The 16,167-nt window shown below is 40.3% G+C and overlaps 1 protein-coding gene across 5 annotated transcripts in view; it reads right to left on the minus strand.

Moving 5' to 3' along the window:
- Positions 1-6,702: 6,702 nt before the first annotated feature.
- LOC111253470 (pyrokinin-1 receptor-like) overlaps positions 6,703-16,167 on the minus strand; it is a 34,998-nt gene continuing 25,533 nt past the window's right edge. For 3 of the 5 annotated variants that reach the window (XM_022812887.2, XM_022812896.2, XM_022812877.2), the window contains 7 exons: positions 15,069-15,207; positions 14,705-14,850; positions 14,037-14,369; positions 11,898-12,029; positions 11,183-11,314; positions 8,566-8,988; positions 6,703-7,968 (listed from right to left, as the gene is read on the minus strand). In XM_022812887.2, the coding sequence (XP_022668622.1) occupies positions 7,895-7,968; positions 8,566-8,988; positions 11,183-11,314; positions 11,898-12,029; positions 14,037-14,369; positions 14,705-14,850; positions 15,069-15,207 (1,379 nt within the window). In that variant the 3' untranslated portion in view covers positions 6,703-7,894. Of the gene's footprint in view, positions 7,969-8,565; positions 8,989-9,862; positions 10,009-11,182; positions 11,315-11,897; positions 12,030-14,036; positions 14,370-14,704; positions 14,851-15,068; positions 15,208-16,167 lie in introns of those variants that run through there. The other 2 variants (XR_015322594.1, XM_022812907.2) reach the window with 2 other exon arrangements.

Consider the following 16,167-nt stretch of genomic DNA (forward strand, 5'->3'; position numbering starts at 1 on the left):
AACCTGATATTGTGAATCTCTTCGATTTTCATTCCTACGTGTCTACGTAACGATACACATCTAATATAGGGAGGCAAATTACAATACTAGACCATAAACGGTCCCTATATTTCTTGATGAAACATTTTGTAAAACATTGTTGCCGCTAGGGGTTAATAGCTCTAGAACGGGAGCTTTTTTCGTTTTCTTCCTTTCTTTTCAGACATACGTTCCTTTTGTGCTAGGAGCCAGCCGTATGATGGAATGCCTAATGGCCATGCCAGACACAAAACACGGGGAGGGGAGGGGAGGGACAATAGCCAAAGCTTTGTATGGAAAGTGGCCAGCGGCAGAAGGAATAACCAATGAGCTGATTTGGTCGTAGAATGTACTTTTGCAGTGCTTTTGTGGAAGACGCACTCAATCTGCAGTAGATCTCTTCGAGGCAATGAGACCAGATTAATAAATTGCTTTGCAGAATGAGCAGCTAGGCATCGAACCTGCAAACATCTTATAAATTCATATTCAGTCCAAAATATTTCTCCCTACGTAACCTCAAGTATATGGCAAACATAAGAACGGGCAAATTAAGTGTTTCTTCACTTAAAAAATACCTTAGGGTCGCCAATTTTCCCATACGAAGTATACATTATAGAATAAATCAGTTTTCCAGCGCTAGCACTGCCGAGGCGCTTAATTTGCGTTTTCAGACTGAATTTTGTAAATTAGGCTGGGACTTGGGTCTTTGTTTTTTCGGAAAAATCTTATCGTTGCCTACATTTTCCGCTACCTTTTCGAAGTGTTTCCTGTAATAATATCCTGGGCATTTTCGTCGGATCCTTAAGAACATCGAGGAAATTAAGAAAATATATATAAGTCAAAATAGAAAAAAAAATAAACCTGAGATCCATGTCGCGGAAACATGTCATAAGTAGGTGGAATGGCTAAGGCTATAACTAGCAACAACTAGTTAGCCTTGTTATAATAATATCTAAGCAGAGCATCAATCCTTTAAACACAATTTTATTTGAATCAGTAAGTTTCTACAGTAAGATCTACCTTTATTGAATACCACGATGTTACTTCAAACATTATTTCACGAACATCCTCTTTATTAGCTCAGTTACTGTTGCTCATGACCATTAGGGACATATTCTACCCTATCGCATTTAGGTAATATATCATTGCCGAGACCATCGCATCTAATACTCTTCACCATAATAATGCTGCAATAAAAAGCATACTATATCTAAATGGAGAAAAAAAATCATGGTTAGACATGGTCGTCCACAAACTGTAAGCTGCTGATGCGTATCGAAACAGCTTAAATTTTCCGTTATTTTGCCCCCTGTTGAATAGATGCCGCCTTTGATCCATTGGCACAGATGTTCATCACGTTTCCGTCCTAGACGGCCACTAAGGGCGGCCAATTCGTCTGCTGCTTTTTTCGTTTAGTGAACACCAAAGAAACAACTAGTCTATTTGTCCTTGTATCCTTAGAGATGAAGGCGCAGTTTTCAACGTACGTAATCAACGAATAGATTTATGAGTAACCTAGACAGATATTTTTCTCGGACCTGTTTATTTTCTGTCGGTATGCTAACAACGATGATGATCAGTCTGCATCTTCCGACTACAAAAACATCGTGTGCACGTGCTTGTGTACAGCGTGAGTTAACCGCATATTTAATCAGTGATCCTTAAATCGGTTAATTTATAATCACGATCATAATATAGTTAACATCATGGTATCATTACTCTTTTCGAGCACACCGTACCCAAATAGAGGTAGCTATGAAATCTTAACTTTAAGCGCCAAAAGACAATCTCGTAAGAAACAAGCTCGTTTATCCAACAGATAGAATTTGTTATTGTTATATCTTGCGGTTGTTCTGGGTTCGTGTTCGGTAAGAAGAAGCGAATATCTGATACAGCTTTTATTTTTGAATTCGCACATTCAGTAAGCTTGAAGATCTGAGATATTTAAAATTTGTACAATTCTGTAGAGGGATCTTGGCCACTTGTTGAAAACGATTCTACTAAAGAGATCCGCGATTTCATTGAACACTATCCTCGCAGTGCGTTATTCTGTTGCTTATCGGTTCTACACCGGCTTGTTCCCTAAATTCTTATCGCAAGCGCGAAAGAGGCCACTTTAGGTCACTGGGCACGATTGATTTGAAAAATATAATTTTTAGTTATTGTCTGAAGCTTGAAAAATTATGAACGCAAATACAGAACTTTCCGAACTTCATAGGATCGGTGTTATCGGAGGCTGCTAAAAACCTAGGCTCGTCTGAGTGAGCATCAAAATGTACAATAGGAAAAGATTAACCCTTTCAAAAGCTGTGATAGCAACGATGTCACACAGGTTGCGGCTCCACTGGCTTACATAAGAATAAGCTTAACTTCCGCCGCTAGATCAGTGCTAATGGGGCTGTTATTATAAGTCAGTCTTGAATAGGCCGCAAGTTCGAATCTGGACAAACGATGCGAATGCAGGTCTTTGTTAGAAGAAGATCGTTAAGCAGTGGCGAGGAAGTTGAATAGACATTACTGAAACTGGTGTCGCAAGGATGTAATACTACTTAGAGCCGAAAATTGTCAGGAACTCTAAGGAATATAGGAGTATAGGGTTTATATGACATTGTTGCTCGCACTAAAAATACAACTGTGTGGGTCTACTTGTTCTTAAGAAAGTCTGAAAAATAAAGCCCATATTTATAGTTATAGATGGAATGCAGTTTTCTTGTAGCAGCGGTTTTGTCAGGGTGCTTCCGTCATAAATTGTATTGAATTATTACGTGATGTGACGATCAGTCAGAAGTCATACAGAACACTTCGATGAATTCACGAAGATGGAACTAGCAACATTGGACAGAATAGAGGTAGATCAAATGGAAATCGCACAGATTAAAATGCTAAGGCTACGCTTCGCTTGTAGCGTACTCATTTCTCTTGAAAATCAGTAGAATACAATGGATTAGGAGGCAGTACTGTGGGGCATTATAAAAACCGCTTGGATACGACGCGGAGGCCCGTTGATGATGCTAACGGTTTGTTCCGGTGGCCTAGAATGAATGGGAATATTTGATAAATTACTCCGCTGATTAATGTCTGAAGATGTTACAGATTGACCCGCTACGCGTACAAATCCACACAGTAGACAGGAAACATTTTGGTGACATTTAAGCTGACGTAAGGCCACAACAATTGTCTGTTTTCATAGGTTGTCAAATACATGGAGCCTTTTCCATCTCGACACAACGCAGCAGAAATGTGTTATGACGTTCTGTTATTTTTGATCATAAAAGCTTCAGTTCAGGCTTCGTGCTTTGGCTAAAGCGTTCCCAGTGAGAGAGACCTTAAAATTAATTCTACATACATTGTCCCGTTCGAACACTTATCTAAGAAATTCGAACTTGTAAAACTATTATTCGGTTCTTTTTAATTACTTCACAATAACGAAATATAAATTTTTTAACAGTTTTACGTTGTCTGTCGCTATGCGTCTGCTGCTGCTGCTGCATATCAATGAACGTGTACACTTTGCCTTTTCTAACTTTTAATACTGCGCTTTTAATAACTTTTAATAAAGAAAATGAATCGCAGCATAGATAAGACGGTATAGACGGCTTTTCGTCGTGTTAACAAGAGAGCCTATTCGAATGCAGATTCCCATCGGGGGACACGGAAGTTTACGATGTTTCCAAGCCTAGCATTTCAATAGATGGTAGAAATTTGGACTACTAATTAACATAGTCCGTATCGCATATAGCACCGTAGGGTAACTATAATGTAGATAGATTTGTTAACGATGCACGGAGATTGTCATATACAGAGAATGGAGAAAAGGATACGTTTTTTTTCCAAACTGAACACCTTATTCGCGCAAAAATCATTGCAGAAGACAAGCTCAAGACCGACTCAACATGTTAGATAGCTCAAAAGCTCTGAAAATGCAATGGACCTGATGTCATCGCGTCTGATAGGTTGTTTTCGCCTATCTTGAATAGGTAGATTTTTTATTCTGCTAAAGAATGAACAAATCGTGCCCGATCGTCCGCCTACCTGCCTGCCTGCCCGCTTGCGTCTGCAATTTGTGGGGTTTCACTACGATGCTGTTAGGAACAGAGTCCCACATGTTAAGAAAATAGTATATTTTCTTAACATGTGGGACAAACTCGACTGATTTTCCACACGGCGTATCTATACGTAAATATAGTTGCAGGGTTAGAACGAGGTTGAAAATTTGCTTGGAGCTTTTCGGAAGCGTTTGAAGCGTTTTGAATAACTGTCTATTTGTACGTACACGTACGAGAACGTGAAAAATGCTCAATATCACAGACTTGATCTAAAATAAAAGAAAAAGAGGACTTCCATTAAATCGTTGGTATACGGATGACTGCTTTTGTCTTATCTATCTTAAATCCGTAATTATCTACAGTTATTCTACTTCAGCTTTTCCCAAAGGCCGCAATCATATCGTATACACATTCATTCAAAGTGATTCAGTAATTCTACTGTCACTGCATTTTTATGCTGGCCTTTCTGGGTCATGCTTTACTGCATTAGATAAAGCTGTATGCTTTTATAATCTAGTGCTATCAAGTTCCCTGACACAGACGGCTCGCGATAGCACTCTGACGGCTTCGGACACGGAAGTGTTCAAGGTCGTTAATAAGTAAGTCTGCCTTCGGTCCTCCTAAAAAATAACGAGACACACTCGATCTTGGTATTATAACAACAGTTTGTATCAACGATAAAATTCGACCTCTAGTAACCACCTGTACGACGATGTTTCCATTTCCTTTATCGGAACGTAAACGTATGTTGAAATATTTCGAATCTTCATAACGCAGCTAATCTTCTTTATTAAATGTAATTTTATTTTTAAGTGAATATATGCTGTCTACACTGCCTGCAGTTTGGCTAAAGGCTGATGTCGGAAAAATTACAAGTGTTTCGCAGAGGTCGCTTTACAAGTTTCCTGTAAAAGACGTTCCTGCTTTCAGCTTTGTAGAGACACTTTTGTATACATGCAAGCATCAAAAAGATATTTTTAAACATTTTTTTATTAGCATTTAAAAATTTTTCGGGACCACTTTTTTTAGGGAATAGTATAAAAGATTTTTTTGCTAAAAGTCCGACCGGAGTAAGTCCTTCTAAACTTACCTAGGGTTTCTTAAACATGTATATGATACGGCATGGGAGCTACCTATTTGTAATTACTAAAGTAATATTTTGTTTTTATTTTTCTCTTGTATTTTGTTCTCCTGATTACAAATTTCTGGTAACGATTTTTGCCAACCCTGCTTGGCAGCATGCTTGCTAATTATGGCTAGATGAAGACATTTTAGAAAAATTAAGCCAACAGCAATGATGTTTACGATCGGGATATCCTACAATACATAAATAACGATGGGAACCAAACTCAAGGTCAATATTTACATTCACAGTCTCATTAGGACACACGGTAAGTAATTTAAAAACGTGTAATTAATTTATCATACATACATTTGCCGAAACGTCAAGTGTAATGCTTTACATAAACAACATAATAATGAAAAATGAGAACTGTTCTAAATTCTCAAAAAAAGAAGTAACTTAATCGCTATCTCACAGCAGTTTTTTGTTATTGAGAAAACATCACAGAGCCTAAACACATTGCTTTAGCTAACTTTCCCAGATTAAGTAGACCGTGACACAGCTATACTTAGTCTGCCTAGTGAAGAATATCTTATACAATAGTCCTAAAAAATCAGGCTGTTCTCTCCGATATTCTTTCATCTTCCGGAGTACTATGAGTGTTTGGTTCACCGTCTGTCGCTATTTCCCTCTTATTGGATAGTGCATAAACGTGCTTTACGGCGCGTGATCCTTCTGCGACTTCCTGCCGACTGTGATCGTAGGCTAAAATTCACAGAATATCAGACAGAATGCATCTAGCAACGGATCGTTTCACTGGCTCGCCCCCGAGTTCAGCCGAGTGTTTTCACGTTATTTGGCGACTACTACTGGACCGACAGCACCAACTGCGAAGAGAGTAATACCAACAATAATAAAGGTACAAATCCAAACCGTGAACAAGGTCGGGCATCGACGACCTATTAACAAAACCATCACTAAAAATAGCTGGCAAAACTGTAACAATGTATTGGCTGAATAGCAGTTTGCCCTGCAAGTGTCATATCTGTCGATGGGCTAGCCCCTTGGCTTGGGGCCCTTTCCCTTTTTGTCCGTTAGCTCCAAGCGCTTTGGCAGCGTGTCGCGGTAACATGCATCGTTTGACAAATACGTCCCGTAAGGCTTCATTCTGTCGCTACGCGATTCTTGGCACTGCCTTTACTAGTTCCTAAACCATTTCGCTTTTCGTTAATGGAGGAACAACATCCAAAGTGTCCAAAGTTTTGTCTTCATTTCTCTTTTGTGTTGCTAAAAGAATCTTAAAAATCGCAATCTGCCCTTGTCGCACATAAAGAGAGAGACGACCTGAATGAATAAAATTGGTGGCCGCAGGGAAATCTCATATTTCTACACGATTTTCAAAAGTCGTAGTAGTTGTTGTTGCTCTTGCTAGCTCGCTTGTGAAACCCAGGCGCGTGTAATATTCAAGGCCTGAAGAGTTGTCTGGCATTAGAGCTTTGCTTTCGAACAACTACACCCATACGTATCGGAAATTACAACAAACGAAAAATGAATTAAGATGGAAAACACATTGCCTACCTTTGTTTATATTGTTTTTATTTGTCGTCTTGCCATACATATATGTACATTCATTCGGTGTATATATCCATTTCTATAGGAATTTATCACGTTTTTTTTTTGCTGTTCGATATCTCTTGCTCTATACTACTTTCCGGTTCTGTATATTTTGCCCAGTTTATATTTGATTTTACTTAATTAGAATGGCAATAAATTCACTAACTTTCTTTATTATTTAAAATATTTATAGTATTAGGCTGTATATCGCCCAGTCAATTTTCGAGTCGAGCAGATAATTCCGGAACGATAGAATGTTTGTTCGCCACATGGAAGCTTGTTGTGTATGTGCTTCTAAGTTTCGATTTAAGCACAAGACGAGCGTCTTACGACAAGAACATCGACTTGAGAAATGTGGCGTACTATCAGCGGTAAGAAAAATGGCTCCATTGCGATATCATACATCGACAAATGTACATAATAAATTCAATTTTTATCAAATCACACCTGAAGATATTGATCGCTCATTTCGCATATCTATATATATATATATATATAAGAGCTCGCGAGATCCTCAACATCACAGTTTCGACTATTCACTTCAGTTGATTCGTTAAGATAAATATCGAACTCGTCTTTCTCTTTCAGTTGTTTATTTGGTAGAAGTGCACGTTCAGAAGTTTCAAGCCACGTTGATCAGTGGGCTTGTCATTCTGCCAATTTTCGGTCGAAGCTGAAGAGCTTAGAACATAGATAGTGTTACATAACTGCATGACAGCATGCCACTGCACGGAACGTCTTTCGGGATATTTCATTCTGATACGCTGAGATGTTCGAAAACCTTAACAAACAGCACTTCCATTTCTGCGGTTAAAAAGACCTGGGCAAGCTTGTTTTGTGAGGGCGAGGTTCTGGGATTTCCTTTGGGATAAAGGATTCATTTGAAAAATTACTTCAAAATAGCTTTTTCCTCCTTCCGCTCAATTACACGCTTGCGATAGCCATGTACCCATCGACCAACCATCGAACACATGTCCGCTGTGTCCCGTTCCTTGACTGGTTCTTTTTTTTACTTCCCTCAGGTGTGCCTGCCCCATTATCCGGCAAGGCCCGCTGGAGCTCGGCGGATTTTAGACAGCGTGAAAAGAGAGATCTCCGACTGCCGCGCCATCGTGCAAATTCCAGTGAAGTAGCGAGTAAACTGGTCTACAGCTCAGCCGACCTCTTGACTTCGGCCATCGCAACCGACTTCTTCTATGCACCAGATGCTTGGATCACGAATACAGCCTGCGAGGCAAAAAGTGATTATGCGGACTCTATTTGAGAATTATTTGGCATAAGCTTTAGGCTATCAATGCAAAATGCAGCGCATAACAAATAATGGATCTAATTATTGCAGCTAAGCACGAAGATGGATTCAAGCTCTCAGTGGGATTTTGACTTAGGGTATCTTATTGATCTTTTATGGAATGTGATAATATGTGTTGTTATTAAAATATTATATGCAGTGAGAAAGTGAAGAGTGAAATGTGATTGTATGGGTTGGGTTATTTGTCTTGAAACGAAGCTTAGGAAGAAAACTATTGCACAGTCCTTGTGACGAGTGTTTTCACCGTATAATCTTTTTACCCTCTACCAATACTCGTTTTACCAGGCAAAACCAGTGACCGGATACATCTAGGATTATGCAGAAATGAGGATTAGGTTTTTTAGGTAAAGGTTACTACTGTATTATTCGTTTCTAGTGTCGTACTAGTACATCTAGTAGCAGAGATCTCGTTGGCGCCATTACGAGCAACCGAATCATGAGCAGGACAAAAGTTGAGACAAGAATCAAGTCACCTGAGCTTTTATCCTAACAGCAGTAATGACGAGAATTTCTACCTTTGATTGACGGTGTGTCCAGAAACGTCACTGTAGATCGCATTGACACCGAGCGATTACGTCTCAAGAGACTCCTAAGGGCAACCGGTGAAGTTCTCGTCGTAGTACAAGGATTGCATGTTGTCGTATGGTGAATCGGTACGTGAGGGACCATTGATGAATCGTTCGGCAAACATGTAGCTATGTGGTTTGTTTTCTGGATGAGACTCGCGCGGCTGACTAACGGGCCAGCGTCTACTGCGTGTACCCTGGCCATCGGGTCGCCAACCATTACCGAGCCCGAATGCGTTAGAGGCACTGGCAGGGCCAAATCGAACTTCATCGAGCCGACAGATACCAGGTTGCCTTCAGAGTAGCGTTTACGCTCCAATGCCCGCTGTTGATTGGACATCCCGAGCGAAGAGTACGAGGGGCGATGATCTCCTGCAGTGAAGCAATACGCACACAAAAATAGAACAAGCCATTTAAATAGAATCAGAATATCGCTTCAGCAGCTGATGCCGTAGCAGTCGACGCGGTCCCAAGAGAAGTTCGGCGTGTAATAAACAACCTGCAATATTCGTTCTGTGCTAATGTAAACAAACACTGACCGACCAGATGATATAACTTTCGCTAGAGTAATTTACGACGGCTGTTTACATCTCGTTGACTATAATGTTTATGTATGTGGGGCAGGTCACAGGATAGTTTAATGCATAGTGGGATACCTCGAGATCCACGTGGGTTTTATGAAGGGTCACACCGTGTCGGAGTAGCAGTGAAGCGATGGAAATGATTTTATAATTTTTATCTTAGTTTTATAAAATTTAGTACACTAAATGACCGGTACTAGCGTAAGGCGAATCAAGTTAAATCATCAAGCATTTCTTCATATACCAGACGGAAATAACGACAAAAGTAATCATTTACTGCTGCGCTCCAAGAAAACTTTTTTAATAGTAAATATTACTACTAGTAGTATTATCATGAAATGACTCACTATACAAAGCAGCTAAACACTTCAGTTGTTAGCACGGGTTTGTTGATTTAATCTTAATTTCATCTCAAATGAGCTTTTTTTTTTTGTACTTTGTACTGTCTAAAGGATAGCTGAAAGAGCTTAACAGCCGTAAAGGTGCCCCGACCTCATTTAAATCATGTGGGTACTGAGCTGACATCAAGAGCCAATATATAAAGTTAAAAAATGTAGAACTTGTCACGTCAGATTCTTGCAGTCTGTATAGAATTCTGTGCCGAAGCGTTGGCCGTAATGCAGGAAGCGTCAAAAAGGTGCCTACAATGTCATATAAAGATATACCTTTTTAGACTGTCCAGTCCGGATTTTCCTTTTGAATACTTTCCAGAGAGGAAATTCCAGCTTGGTCAGCTACTGGTTCGTTATGTGAACACTGATACGCCAAAGGTCCTTTCAAATGATTTACTCAAACGCTTTAGGTAGAACAGCTGTGAATGACGGAAGTAAAGTTTAGGGTAAACGCGCTGATTTCCGTTTGGGTACTATGTATGGTTAGATCTAGCCGATTGAGGTCTGTCTCACAATTCCTAACAATAAGCATCGTAGAGTGGTTATACTATATCAAGCATTTGAAGATAGACAATGCTTTCAAATCGAACAGTTGACCCTATACAGTTCTTTTGAGGGCTCGATTCCAACTTACGTTCTGATGCTAACCACAACTTCTTGCAGGGAATTGAATTGATTAGATCTTGCACATGCCCTTGCGGTCCTAGAGTACGGCTATGAGTATCTAATCTAATAATTACAATTAAAATTTAGGGGGATGACGGAAATCGTATTACAATGCTCGCAAGGCGATGCGCTAGTCAAACTTAGCACACGGCACACTTACAAACACGAGACAATGTACGTTACGTGTGAAAGCTCCTTTTCCAAAGAGCGCTCGAAGTTACTAGAAAAGTGCTTGTAAGTTCCCCGAAACAGCTTATCATAGCTGCTGCCGAAGGCTCGAATTGCCTTGTTGAGAACGAGCCTAACCCTTACACCTATTGGGAAGAATCTAGCTGTATTTATTTTGGTAAACGGTCAGAAATTTCTTTGTCTAAACTTAAAAGTATGGAGTCAGCAGAGAGCTGCAGTTGGGTACAGATAATGTGATATCGAACATTTCGGGATAAACCTGTGCCTTGCTGATCGTCAACAACAACCGAACAAATGTTATCCGCAGCACTAAAAGGACCACAGACAACTCACATAAGGAAAAACAAAAGCAATTCACGGCGAAGCGAACTACGAAAGGAGTTGACTATTACAATTAGTGATATGAAGAGGATACTTTAACCCGATATACCGTCCGTTTAAAATACACGCGAACCATATGGGTCCGTATCGGGGACGAGACAATTTCTTTACCGTGATTTTGCTTATCTAACGTCCATATCGAGTTGTTCTCTGTGAAACCGAAAACAAATCGACTTTCGAAAATTAAGCATATACCGTTTTATGTCAGAAAAAATAACTGACATTTTCCAACGTAGGCCACGCATACAACATAGTTAGGAAACGTTAGTGTCGGCTAACAACCTTGCTGGTCGAGCTTCTCTTCCTCGTTCGCAGGACCCGTAACGTGCGGACTTCAACTGATTTCGTTTCACTTACCTTGGGAATAGGTGGAAGTAGCGCGTAGCCCACAACAACGGCACAACGTATGCTTAAAAGCGGCGCGGTACTTCTTGGAGATGACGTTATATAGAATCGGATTTATGGTACAGTTCACAAAGTAGAGGCATCCTGCATTCGAAAGCAGAGGAAAAAGTGAACAACCCGTATTAAAGCAAGAGAGGCATTTTTGCCCTCCCATAGATACACATTTTTGCTTCGTTACGCGCGCATATGCGCAGACTTAGAAGACCGTTATAAAAAGTGTTCAGAATAATGTACATGGCCTTTCTTTAAACATGGTGGAACGTTTATTTATATTGCTGCATTGAACCGCTTTACGAATCCCCAGATGCTTTCCTCTGTTCGCCCGTTTTCTGTTAATGTGCTGGTCTACCTCCAGAAGTCGACTTACAAACAGTAGGTCTTATACTTGCTTGCTGAAAGGCCTTAAGATGTTAAAGGCTAACGTAACAATAGGTAAAAATGGTAGCGACCATTTGTGACTATCGCTTATTAAACGAAAGGCAGTAGATATCAATTATACATATATCCGACACGAGTGAGCAACCCGCCCACAATGACTGTGGACCTCGTACTAAAATGAAATAACATTCACCTTAAGCTCAAAGCATCGGGAGCACGAAAAATCGAATTTTTAAATACATTTATACGCAGGTCTTTACAAAGATCTTTGTATTTTACTCGTACATACCAGCGATATAAAAGAGTTCTTCATTGAGCGCTCGTAACCTATGTGTCCATCCGATATGAGTCCCATAAGCGTACATCAGTCGTTGTCCGTGGTAAGGAGCGTAACAGATGAAAAATATTATTACAACACACACTGGAATAAAAGCATAAACACAGTTAGACATTAAAGAAGTTGCGAAACGTATACGAAAAAATGAAATGTTAACTATAAAAAAAACTTAGCGCCCTCTGGAAAACATATTATTTGTAAAGCGACATGTGCGCCATCATAGTCTAACGGCGAGTAAACGCAACGATCAAACAAGTCGATATAGTTCCAGTATGATGTGCAGTACTAATATTGAGCGTTACTTTGGACGGCCGCAGGGCTGTTCCAGCACGAACTGGATTGAATTCTGCCTTATGTGTTCTTAAGCCTGGTAGGCCAACACGTTATTACTAGACAATTCTGCGCGTCATCCCTAAGGCAGATAGCGTCAGTGTTCCAGCCGTTGGCGCTTATTGACCAGTGAAACTGATTCAACTAAATTGACCCCTACAGACAGAAGTTATGGTTATCATGAAATGGTAGGATTTATTAAGACTGCAGTGAAATGTGCATCGTATTTTCTTATTACGATACTATTGTTGAAGCCCTGGTCAAGTCAGTGAATCCAAGGCTTTGGCCTAGATTTATTGCACTGTGTGTAGCAAATAGCATTCTAAGGGGCGTGTGCCTGTTGAGCTATGAGAACAAATTCATATCGAAGCAACAGAAGATTCTTAAATACAGCGTATCTGTTCGACAAATCACATTTGGATCGATCTGTTTCACAATACCTTACTGCGTACTAAAGGTGAGGCTGTTTTATATACTTTCTCGAGCGTTATCAGATTATGTCGACATGCCACTCGAGCCTGTTATCACGTACTTGACACAGAGATTTCACAGAGATGGGATCGCGCGATAAAGGAGCCACGTGAGAATCGAATCTATCCTCAACAGTTTTGAGGGTTGAATAATCAGGTGCTCAAATGCTCCCTCCACTGCTTCTGGTTGCTTGCATGTTATGTTGTCACCCTGATACGAACGTTGCAAAAAAATTACGCCGTTCCAGTCTATTCGGATCAATGCAATATTCCCTGCTACTATCCGCCGCATGGCTTGATGACGTGTTGCCTGACCAGCCGTGCTACGCTGCCGCGAGGGACGTGGCTCGTGCTTATTCCATGCCTCTGGTGTGTACCCGTTCTAATTTGATGCCCCCCACCAGTACCTCAGTCAATTTTTGCATTTTGTCTGTACTGGCTCCTTTCTACAACCTTTTTCAGCTTAAACATCCAGCGTCCTAATGTTGTTCTTGACCTTCACGTGACAACATTTTACCAGCATTAGGGGCCGCAATGGCAATAATGCCAACGGTAATTCCGCAACAAATAGATGATGGCTGTATCAGGAAACGCACGTAAGTTAGTAGATAAGAATTCTTATAACTTCCATCGTGAGCGCGAGATTTTTTTAAGTCAGCATCGCGGACTGCCTAAAGCATTCCATTGAGAGAAGTTATGGTCGTTTAGGAGCAACGGTCCGTCGAGTGAGTAGGAACAAAGAATAATATTTCGAAGGCCCATTGGATAAAGGAGCTCTGTCCCCCAGGATGAAGTCGACATTATAGCCAGAAGAAGCGCTGAGACATGTCTCGTTTAATTGGCAAGTTCATCTACTAAAAGGCTGTTTACTTTAAAAGCACGTCTTTATCACGCTGTCGTACGTTAGAACATCTTTGTCATTTCCATTGTCAGCGATTTTACTAAGGAGATAACTAGTTATATTTATCTAGGCTATTCATGTACATTTGCAGAAAATCACACATATGTGCGTATTTGTATGTATATAAATTATAATAGAACCAAGTGCCTCAAAAAATCGTACACGCTACCGTTGAAAATAGCTCTCCCAGCCACACCCTTGGAAGGTGCTGCTGTTCTTCGTTTAAAACGTGGACACCTATATTTTTTTTCTAGTGATTCTAGGATTCAATGTAATAAAGCAACTCTGAATAAACTTACACTTTAAAAGCACGTTACTTTTGCCTAAAAAATATATATTTAACAGGTGGTCATAAAACCGCAGTCAATAGAAAAAATGACCGATTCTCACCGAGAAGTTTAATAATTTTTCGCGAACTTGACAGATGATGTTGTTGTTGTCGAGTGCCATTAATGAGCGAAAATTTCCTTACAGGTTCACTCGTAGTTGTTCCAGGTTTCATTGTTTCTCCCGAAGATAACGACTCTTTAAGACTTGCTTGATACGCGCTTTTGTACGAAGTGGATCGCCGTAACTTAAAACCTATTCTCATATACAATATTATAATAAAGATCATTGGCAAAATGAAGAAGGTCACGGTGGAGCCGACAAAAAGCGCTATGTTCACGCTGTCGGATCCCTGCACGATACAAAATGCCGAGTCATCTAGTTGGATGTCATTTACTGTAACAGCAATTTCACAGAAAAACAGGATTTACTATTTTAAGTTATTTAAGTGTTAGAGAAAATTTAGAAGATCTTTTTTGATTTGATCATCCGAGCAAGTGAAATTTATTTCGTAAAAAGAGCCTGGCACGTTCGATTTAAGTCGTTCAAAGAAATAATAATGTGTAATGGAACATGGAGGCAGTAATTTAACATGTTTACTATTGATGGAACATATATTAAAGCTATATAATAACCTTGAAAAAGAGCTGTAATACCACAGTACTAAACGATAACAAAAGTGTTTTTTCTATGACGAGCTTACTATATGTGTCAGCATAGCTCATCCTTACCAAACTCATATCGAAGTCCACTACGGGCAGCAAATGGCAACGCAGACACGAATGCAATAAGCCAGACAATGGTAAGGATTTTCAATACCCGTGGTAGTTGATTCGACATTTTGTGCTTATACAGTGGATGACAAATGGCCAGGTACCTGCAAAGAGGGACCAATATTAAACCTCAATTATTCCTAACGGGTGAAATTTGAAGTTACTTTGATCAAGCCCGAAGGATACGAGCGTATCATATACGAATTTTACTACGTCCAAAACATGTTTTCTCTGTTGGCATGTTCTGTAATGGACGAATTCAAGTGGCATCAAACAATTCGGCTACCTCCACAACAGTCCCCGAAGGGGTTGTCGTACGTACCTTTCGAGAGTGAAGGCCACTATGGTCAAGACCGAAGTGTTACTTGTCATCTCGGCGACAAGATTGCGAACTGAGCAGAACGTTGAGCCAAACGCGTACGGATATTGACGCCAGTAGGTCACCAGATCATTCGGAAGACCTTTGAAGAGAAAAGCGAATCGCGAAACAAAGGGCTCGTAAAAATTTAATTCGTTACAGAGAACTATTAAACGTGATGAAGTTTTAGTACGTGAACGAAGTATGATTCACAAATGACCAAATCAGCCTTCCATCACGAACTGCCAGACAGGGGTGAAGAACGTGGTTCGGAAGTAGCAAGTCTGCTGCTACTAATTCTATGATAAGCAAAGCTTTTTCAAATGATACAGTACATCAGACGTAGAGGTCATCTAATCTGATTGAATTGAAAAAAAGACGTCACATTTATTTTGCGTTAAGCAGATATAGCTCGTATGAATTTTTACCTAGACTAGTAATAACCTAAGGGGAAGGTTGAGACTAATTTCGTTTCGCATGATAACGAGATTAGCATATGGGCTGGATGGGCAAGATGATTTCCAAACTCTGACATGTGACCTTATCGTACTCTATAGGCATGTGACCATTAACTACGTGGAGATAACGTATACGAGCCTTTCGGAAACGATTGAACGTGGACCGATCGTAAGTCCTTTTGTGAAAATTGGACAACGAAACGGGGCATGTCGCGTGCAGGTGAGCTATAAAAAAAAAAAGGCTAATTTCTTTGCCCCTTTGGCTCATCAATCATCTGGCTTTTTTAGGCCAGTCGGCAAGGTCATCAAAATGACCTTGGCCTTGACATGCAGAGGAGGCTATCATGTTCAGAACGGATAGCTTTCAGTCCGAGTGACTTCTAGAGGCGCTTCTGTAAAGAAGACACTGCATAATTAGGGCAAACGTAGTTAATAACTAGACATAAATTCATCACCTAAAGCCAACAAGAGCATGAGCAGAAACCGAACAAGCTAGCGAGGAGATTTTCGTTTGTTCTAATAAATGCCTGGGCCAGCTGGTCGCCAGCGAGAGTGGTTGGGAAAGAACACGGGTCAATGGGCAAACTATCCTGGGCGAGCCGAGT

Source organism: Varroa destructor, unplaced genomic scaffold (genome assembly GCF_002443255.2).
Source record: "Varroa destructor unplaced genomic scaffold, Vdes_3.0 BEIS01000001.1, whole genome shotgun sequence".
NCBI lineage: Eukaryota > Metazoa > Arthropoda > Arachnida > Mesostigmata > Varroidae > Varroa > Varroa destructor.